The following is a 9,718-nucleotide window of genomic DNA, read 5'->3' as shown; positions in this document are numbered from 1 at the left end:
TTCTTTTATACCATTTTAATCGTTAGAAATAAAACAATTGTTTTAAACAGGCAAATCTTTAACATTATTAATCAATCATAAAATGGTACCATGTAACGAACTATGGAAGGCAGGGTGAACCATGCTAATTACCAAGTGCTAAATGATTAAAGCTAAATGCCAATTACTTAATGACAAATGTTGAATAACAAAACTTTCTATATATACACCTTGTGCTAAATGCCAAAAATTTAACGCTAACAGCCAAATTACAAATGCAAAATGTTGAATTATTTTCCTCCATGATTTGATAAACGAATGAATGTAACTTCCAAGTTATTTGTAAATATAATAATTAAATGTTCTATCATTCTGATTTGAAGCAAAAGCATGATCTACCTCAAGCGAATTTGGGATTGAAACTGTTCACTCAAGAATCTGTCAAAATATTTTTGGAGACAACAATTTTGATACAAAGGCCAATGTAAATCCAAATGATGCATTAATCCACTGATTTATTCAGCTCTTTATCTATTTAAGTATTTAGCATAAGCATTTTCCATGTATTGTTCCACAATAGTGCAATTAACAATTGGCATTTAGCATTTCAAAATAACCACTTGACAGCATTTGGCATTAATACATTGAAATTTAGCAATTGGCAGTTAGTATGGTGTACCGACCTTCCATACAAAACAGCACATTGAACACAATAACTTAGTATGCTCTGGGCACTTTGTAATCAAACAACAATCAAATAAACACTGTGCTTACCATGATTTTCTCTAAATCACAGAGTAATGAAGCATTCATACTATTTGCTTTACAACCTAAAGGCAAGTTTTCTTTACTTTTTCATTTTCAGACCATATATCTAAAATAAGAGGCCCAAATGGACCTAAGACACTCATTTAAGGAAAACCATGACCATTTGGCCTTGCTTCTGATTAAGTTTGGTGAACATCCTAAAAGAATTTAGCTAAAAGTTCTTTAATAAAAAAATTCTAATTTTTTGTTGCGATGGCCCCAAAATGAGTAACCATTTGAACAAACTTGACATTTTGTTGACTATCATGTGGTTCATGGTGAGACTTTTTAGCTCTCCTATTTAGCTCTTACATCCCCTAAAAGGGGCCAGGTGGAACCATTTAAACAAAACTGAGAGAAGGCCTTCCAAGGATGCTACAAACCCAAAATTTGGTGAAGATCCATCAAGTGGTTCATGAGAATAGGTCATTTAAAGTGTTTTATATATTTAGCTCTGGTACTCCCTGAACAGTATCATGTGGAACCATTTGAACAAACTTGGGAGAGGTCCATGCCAGTTTGCTGTAATTCTAACCAGTACCGGTAGTTTCAGGGGGAGATGTTTAAATAACAAGAGCTGTCAGAGGACAGCAGACTACTCAAAAGCCTTGTAACTAAAAAAAGAAATGACATGAAAACCAAGTCAAAAAGGGTCATAACTTTCTGAAAATGTGAAATATATTTTTTTATGTAATAATGAGGCCAAGGGGAACTATCTGAATAAAATTGGAAAGGACCTTTAAATGATGCTACAAATCAAGTTTGATAAATATCCATCAAGCGGGTCATGAAGATAAGTTATTTACAGACTTTTCTTCCTATTTTTACCTCTGATGGCCCCTAAAAGGGGCATAGCTAGATCATTTGAAAAAACTTGATACAGTTCCAAGCCAGAATGCTACTGACAAAGTTTGGTGTAATTCTGACAAGCAGTTTCAGAGGAAAATATGTTCTTATTACCAATTCAAATTTTTGAAACTTTCTTCAAAACATGTATTGTTTAAAAAATATTAACATAACCAGACTTTTCAACTAGACAAAATACACTTAAATTTTACTAGCGTAACTAAAATAACAAGTGAATGAAGTACTGCCATGCAATACAAAGTCCCATACTGGAAGCAGGGGTGTGGAATTCCTATGTTCAACTTGTCAGACATGGGCTTTTAAAATTTGCCGACGGACAAGTAGATTTTTTCATCCCGTTTGTCCGTGGACAAGTGAAAACTTGTGCCAGAAATAAAAATAGTATCCAGTATCACAATATTATTCTAAACATAAAGCTTTTCTATCAATTATTCAAAGGGAAACGGCGAAATTCCCGACCGAATTTAGTAGGTAAATTCAGTTATATTTTATAACTCGTATGGAGCCTCTCACTAAATGTCTACCTGGAAATTTCCACGCGCTGATTGGCTGTTGCCACAGAAAACGATGGCAGTGTTATAATAAACATTATCATGCATGGCTGACAATCTGTTTCTGTCATTTGAAAGGGTGGTTCGAGCGCGACCTGGCCAGAAAGAGTTCGAAAAACGCAAATCTAAGTAAGAAATAGACAAAAATACAACAGCAAACATATTCGCGTCTTTCAGGAGAGCCTGCTCGACAAATTCAGTTGGCTGCAGAAAGATGAATACAACATTCTAACATGTTAAGTATGCATGTGTCAAGGATTTTTCCACACATCGCGGACAAATTTTCCGTCCTATACACTGGAAAAACAGTTGAAAATTTGCCCAAAAAAGATGCATTAAATTCACATAAACTGTCCTCAAAGCACATTTCATGCATGTCTAAATACGAGTGCAAAAGGCCTGTTTTATATATGTTTTCCATGGACAAGCAGATTTAGTCTTTGGACAAGAATATTTTTCAGCCAAACTTGTCCATGGACAAGTGAAAAAAAAAACTAAAAATTCCACACCCCTGCTGGAAGGCACCTAATTTTCTTGGTTGCAGTATTAACATGATCTGATATCTGTCAATGATGTATAAACAATATTGTACCATATATACAATATGTCATAACTAAACACTTTGATTAGAATTCGCATATACAAAAATTTACAGTTGTCGATTGTTTCATATCATCTGAAAGAGTATTATATTTCAATTTTGGTAACATTTCATTTTGATATAAGAAAAAATGGATTAAAATATGCATATACAAAAATCTACATGTACAGTTATTGTTTTATAACATCTATAAATATGAACAAGTATGTAATTTCCATTCTGATAATGTTTCATTTTGAAATTGGTGGGAAAATATGAGAAAAAAATGTAAGAAATCATCACATTAAAGGGTATTAATTCAGAAGAAAATACACCAACAATTTTTAATTAGGTCCATATGACATGAGCTTATATAAAAATATTCTAGACTGGACAGAAAAATATCAATATTGACTTTTGACCTTCAGGTGTGACCTTGACCTTTGCACTAGGGGTCTGGGTATTGCACATGACACACTGTCTCATTCTGGGGAACATTAGTGTCAAGTAATATTAAAATCCCTTACTTGGTGACAGAGTTATGGACCAGAGGAAAAAAAATCTTATTGACCTTTAACCTCTGACAGTGGCCTTGACCTTTGAGTTAGGGATAAAGAGGTTGTGCAAGACACATTGTCTTTTTATGGAAAATATTTGTGCTAAGAAATATTAAAATCCCTTCATGGACAACAGTGTTATCATTCATACAGGAAAAATACCCTATCAACCTTTGACCTCCAAGTGTGACCTTGACCTTTGGGTCTGGGTGTCTTATGGAATATATTTGTGCCATGTAATATCAAAATTACTTCAAGGATTTTTGAGTTACAGACAGGACAGGAAAAAAGCCAAATTGGCCTTTGACTTCCATGTGTGACCTTGACCTGTCAGCTAAGGGTCCGGGTTTTGAGCATGATACTTTGCCTCATCTAGGGGAATATTTGTACCAACTGATATTTAAATACTGTTTTACATGACAAAGTTATGAACCTGAAAGGAACAAAAACATACTGACCTTTGATCACCAAGTATGACCTTGATCTTTAAGCTAGAGGTTCTTGGTGTTGCGCATGACATGTCGTCTGACTATGGAGAACATTTATGCTAAGTAATATTGTAATCCCTTGATGGATGACAGAGTTCTGGACCAGTCACGAAACAGTAAAGTAAATTCCTTGAATTTTTATCCAGTCATGCTCTGGACACAACATATGGACGGTTTATTTATTTATTTGGGTTTTACGGCGCACTAACACAGTACAGGTTATATGGGGCCAAACAGGACTACAAATTTTGGCTTCACATCTCATTTACATCGAAATAAAAACATGAGGTATGGAATCAAAATTTGCATACCTGCTGGAATCAGAGTTACAGCAAAACCAAGTATCAAGACCCTATTAGTCGCCTCTTACGATCATGCAAGGGTAAGGCAGAGGTTCCAATTCTTTTCATACACAGATCATCCCAGAACCACATGCATATGGACAGATTTGACCTTTCTGTGACCTTGATCCTGCACCTACTGACCTGGTTCATGTGCTCTACAAATCATCTGATCTCCATCTACCTATAGCCCATGTTTGAAGTCAATACCTTGAATGGTTATTAAATTATACTGCGAAAACTAAATAGAACAAATGGACAGACAAACTGATGGACAGACTCACATGCAATCACATAATATGCCTGTTTTTCCAAAATGGACATATAAAAGACTCAAAATGTTGCTTTCATGGTAACCAATACATCATCAAAGTTTTATGATAATCCATTGACAAGTTTATTCATAACTGGAACTTAAAAATATTTTGGGATCCAAAATTGTCTAAAATTTATAATAGAAATGTTTCTGGTCATAAATTTAGAAACTGATAAAGATATACGAAAGTTCAAGAAAGCTCCTATTACCACACTCCTTCAGAAAGATGCATATCATGAATAGAATTAAAGAGAAATTGGAGATATATCTTGTTATGGAAAGGTTAGATCAGTCTATATATTTTACACTTACAGTATCCTGATCAAAGCTCCTGGTTTGTTTGTGAGATAGATAGTAAATTAGAGCTGCTTTTGAGAAAAGCGCATATCTCCCACAACTGCCTTATCAGACTTTCAGTGCTTTGATTATCAAAAAACAAGTTTCAAGAGCCATAATTCCGAAGTGCCTGGGCCGATTTGGCTAGTTATTGAACTTGGCCTTATTGACAAACACATTTTGTTCAAGTTTGGTGAAGATCGGATGAGAAATGTTGGACTTAGAGTGCAGACAATATTTGTGACAGACAGACAAATACACAGACAGGAGTAAATCAATATGTCTCCCACACCACTGTGTGGTGGGAAACATAATAAATAGTATAATGCTAACTTGCTGGGGTGGATTGTATTATACAGCAATACAGTTGACTCCACTTATTTGAATATTGGATATTGGAATATTCTGCTTATTTGGTTACAAATAGTATAATTGTAAATTGCTGGGGATGGATTGTATTATACAGCAGTAGTCTATTCCACTTATTTGAATACTAAATATTGGAATATTCCGCTTATTTGGATACAAATAATATAATGGTAAATCATGCTGTAGTGGACTGTATTATACAGCAATACCGGTAAATGAGGTACAATCACCAAGGACTAGCTGCCCAAGGCTTAAAAATCATAGATCAAGGAAAAACAACTGATATTTCATTTTTTACAACAAATTGATTACATCAGAACTGTGTAGTAAAATGGGGATGAACAGAGAAATTAAAACTCTTGAAAAGACTAAACAGAACATGATTACGATTAATCCAAAACTAATAATACAATTTCATTTCATTTAACAAAACATACATTTCATTAAAAAAAACTGTAAACTTCATGCTTGTTGCATAGCTATGATTATCATAAAGAAGGCAACAAATTTTACTAATCAAATCATACTGTGTGCGATAGTGTTTACAGCTATCTCGTAACTTACTGTTACAGTGATTGTAATAAACATATGAAAAAATTCATACAGAGATCCTCTCACAATTGTTCTAATAAATGAAATAAGAAAATAAAATGATGAAACTGGAAATGGCAAAATAAAAAACAGGAAGTAAACTTAACACACTAATTCATGTATCAGTGAGTAGGGTCACAGGGGGTAACTTAACACACTAATTTATGTATTAGTGAGTAAGAGATGTTGAATATCCATCTTCAGTTTTGTGTAAGGAAAAAGAAACTCAGTCTCTGAGCAAGCTTCAACAAATGTGAATGTGTACTAGCTCCTTCAGCCGAATTAATTGGAAAACATACCACCCATACCAAACTGTTCTTATATAGAATCAGCAAAATACTCATGAAATAGACCTGTAAGCTAAGCAATACTTAACTTAGCAAACATGTGACACTGAACCAATTTTTTTACCAAAGTTAAGAAAGGTATTCAGATCTTACAATGAACCCGTTTGTTTTGCGTGCTGTAATCATGTTCTTTGTTGGTTGATTTTTCTTTCAGAGAAAGAATAAAATAGATGAAACTCTCGAATTCTATACATTTCAGGTGCAAGTTTAGCAGTGTTGAAGAATCATGCAAAAATGGCTAAATTTCAAAATTCCCCCAATACCTTTTCGACTTATTATACTTACATTGCCAAACTAGGAAGTAAAGATGAGAAAATACATATAATGATTACAAGTTGGATCTCAAGTAAAATTCCAATGTGAACCAAAAGAAATTCCACCTCTAAAACAAACTGTTTACCCACTGGATTCTAGTTGGTTAGAAATGATTTTGATTAGGAAATGGTCATATTTATTTTAGAAAATGGTCGGATATATGTTGGAAATTGGTCTGATCCGAGTGTCTAACCAACGTTTGGATCTGATGTCTGAATGGTTTGCAAATCCAACTGAAATCCAATATGTTTATTCACTGTCAGGATTCTACCTTACACCAAGTACTGGGAAGCTATTACACATCACATTATTATCACATTTTCTTAAACTATTACTTAATTCCTATTGAGTATGTGTAAAATTATTTACTGTAACTGTAAATAAAATATGTAATTTCAAACCTTGACAACTTGATTAAATATCTAGATTCCTTTCACAGAGACGTTTATTTTTTATTGCAAAAGACACCTGACAAATACAAACATGGAGTCCACATGCAGTTCCCATATGCTAAAATGTCTTGTTAAACATAATATTATTATGATGATGTAATAGAGTTTGAAACCTAACTTTGTCATGTATACCTAAATTGCAGAACAGATGATTGTTACTCTTTTGGAACTTAATCTTGGGAAGTTCTTGTGAAATCTGCTATCAAAAAATTCAATCTCAAATTCAGCAGAGGCTGAAAAATGTTCTGCAAACGTGGAGCCAGTATTGTTGAGAGTAGTTCCATTTCTGACTGGACAGTCTCTGGTTTTACATTATGAAAATTGCCAATATTCTGGAGCTATGGTAAGAACAGTTGGTTCCACTCCTGACTGGTCAACCTCTGGTTCCCTGTCTTCCCCCTGGAAGCTGGTACTGGAGTCAGCAATTGAGGCTGTACAAGCCTGTGCCTGTTTAATATACCCGCTATATTGACTGGCTTTCTCTCTGAAACATACATCAACTCTGAGAAAACAAATTTCCTTTTCATGTCTATTCCATGAATTTATTCCAGTGTCAGTATGATCTACCACAGTATTTTGTTAGGGAGTAAGTGGTAGAGTGGTTCGCAGGTTGGACTACAATGCCAGTAATCCTGGTTCGATTCCTGGTTGCGGCTGATATCCCAACTAGTGTTCAGTGCTGGGTGATTTACTTGAATTGGTATTGTATCCAGCAATATCAGCCTAGACTGGATGCTGAAGACGTAATTATGATGCCTGTTGCCGGCTCGGCTCAAAATAAGTTGTTCAATGTATTCCAGATGGGGACTTTGGTTGACTACTAACATTAAACAAGAAACTTTATCTTTTACCACTAAAAAGCATACAGTAAGTGTATGTGATATACCTGTAAGGTAATTGTTCCTCGTGTGTCATATTTCTCCACATCTGGCCGAGCAGTTTCTGTATCACAGACACATGTGTTCCTGGATGCTCTCTGTAAAGGAACAGTACATTTAAACATGGACCTTACAAAGTTTAAACCATAGACTCAAGTTTTATATAACTGGTACAATGATCTAAAACACTTGAAATAAAGTTTTGTCGTAACTTTTTACTTCAGTCTTCAGCATAATATCTTACAACAGTTTGTTTTTCATGTTTGACCTGGTTGTATATTTTTATGTCTGTATTGCTGAAGACACAGTTTGAACTGTCTGTCCATCAGTCCATCCTCCTCTCACTTTTTGTACTCAACTACAGGTTCCACCCATTTCCAATCAAATAACACATGGTATACATCTTTAAGTAGACATACTGTCAGGAGTTTCATGCCCGGTTCTTTTCAAGTTATGTCCCTGTTTTGTACTTACAGTACTATTTTATATCATACTCCACTTTTACAGTTTCTATTCAATTCCAGTGGAAGTTGATACACAGCATCAACTTGAAAATGACATAAATAACTTAATTTTTGTGAGTTTCATGACTGATTATTTTTCTTCAGTAAGTTATGCCCTTTTTTGGACCTTACAACCCTATTCCATGTCACACAAACTTGTGTACTCAATACCTCATTATTCTACTCAATGCTTGAACAGTTTGTCTGTCAATCCCCCATAGTAACTTTTTGAATTTAGCTCCAACTTGAGGTATACATCATCAATATCAACTGGACATGCATGAAATGTCAGAAATGCCATGTCCAAGTTATGCCCCTTTTTATATGCCAGAAGGGGCGTATTTGTTATGACATTGGTGTCCCTCTGTCCATGAGCATTTCATGTCAGCTCTGTAACTCTTGAACCCCTTGACGGATTTCGAAGAAACTTGGCACACAAAAATGTTCACCACATCCAGATGACGTGCAGAGTGCATGTTGTGGATGGGTCGCTTCAAGGTCTTAAAGGTCAAAGATCATACCTTCGAGCATATATTGCTCCGCATTGCGGCGCTCTTGTTTTAACTGAATATTTTCTTTCGAACATTTTCATACAACACTGACATTACTCGTGTTTTTATGACAATGTTTTAACCAGGACAAGATTGTGTATACCTTAAATATTTCTGTCTGTTTATTTGACTAAACATCATGAAACCATTCATCCAAGTTGAGCGTCGATGGTCTATCTTTCTATAGCCTGGTATGAACTCACTGTAAACCAAGATATTTTATATAATCACATGAAAATTAGCATGTCCATAACAACGCTTTTCCTTTGTGTACTGATTAAAATAGGTAACTCTCCTCACTCTAATATTAACATAACTTTTGCACAAAACATGAGGTATTATTTTTCTTATTTCCCAAAATTTACTGGCAGACCATTTTTTCATAAAACTTTTTCTGTATGGAGAAAACATAGTTTACAACCGACAAAAGGGCCATGATGGCCCTATATCGCTCACCTGTTATCACTGCACTTGAGGACAAGAAGGTCCTCAGAAAAAATATCTAAGTCCAAAGGACAGGAACAACAAAGGGAAGAAAATAACCAAAAAGAAAAAAAAAATTCTTACAAGGTACAGATATGTCAAAATACACCTAAAAAGTTGAGGTACCATGTTGTACCACAGAAAAGTGGTCTAGGTTTACGGCTAATAATAAAAAATTTAATATATATAAGCTATTTATAGTAACATAAAAGGGAAGTAATTAAAAAAAAAAATATTTTGTAAGTGAACAAAAGAAGGATCTGCCAAATAAATCTGTTGACATAATGAAATTTCAGATCAGTATCTTCATTAGTTACGAAGATATACCCATTTTAATTTGAAATAAAGGGAGGTAATTTGACATAAAATCAGTCCATAGTTATCTACCCTCATTGGCTCAGTCCAAC

The 9,718-nt window shown here is 34.5% G+C and overlaps 1 protein-coding gene across 1 annotated transcript in view; it reads right to left on the bottom strand.

Annotated features, from left to right (window-relative positions):
- Window positions 1-9,718, bottom strand: part of LOC123545175 (uncharacterized) — a 41,071-nt gene continuing 31,353 nt past the window's right edge. The window contains exons 12-14 of the mRNA XM_045331510.2: window positions 8,932-9,030; window positions 7,783-7,872; window positions 1-7,380 (exon numbers count right to left, since the gene is read on the bottom strand). Of these exons, the coding sequence (XP_045187445.2) occupies window positions 7,209-7,380; window positions 7,783-7,872; window positions 8,932-9,030 (361 nt within the window). The 3' untranslated portion in view covers window positions 1-7,208. The remainder of the gene's footprint in view (window positions 7,381-7,782; window positions 7,873-8,931; window positions 9,031-9,718) is intronic.

Source organism: Mercenaria mercenaria, chromosome 1 (assembly GCF_021730395.1).
Source record: "Mercenaria mercenaria strain notata chromosome 1, MADL_Memer_1, whole genome shotgun sequence".
Lineage (NCBI taxonomy): Eukaryota > Metazoa > Mollusca > Bivalvia > Venerida > Veneridae > Mercenaria > Mercenaria mercenaria.
The sequence above is the reverse complement of the archived record's forward strand: the minus strand, read 5'-3'. Positions and strand labels throughout refer to the sequence as shown.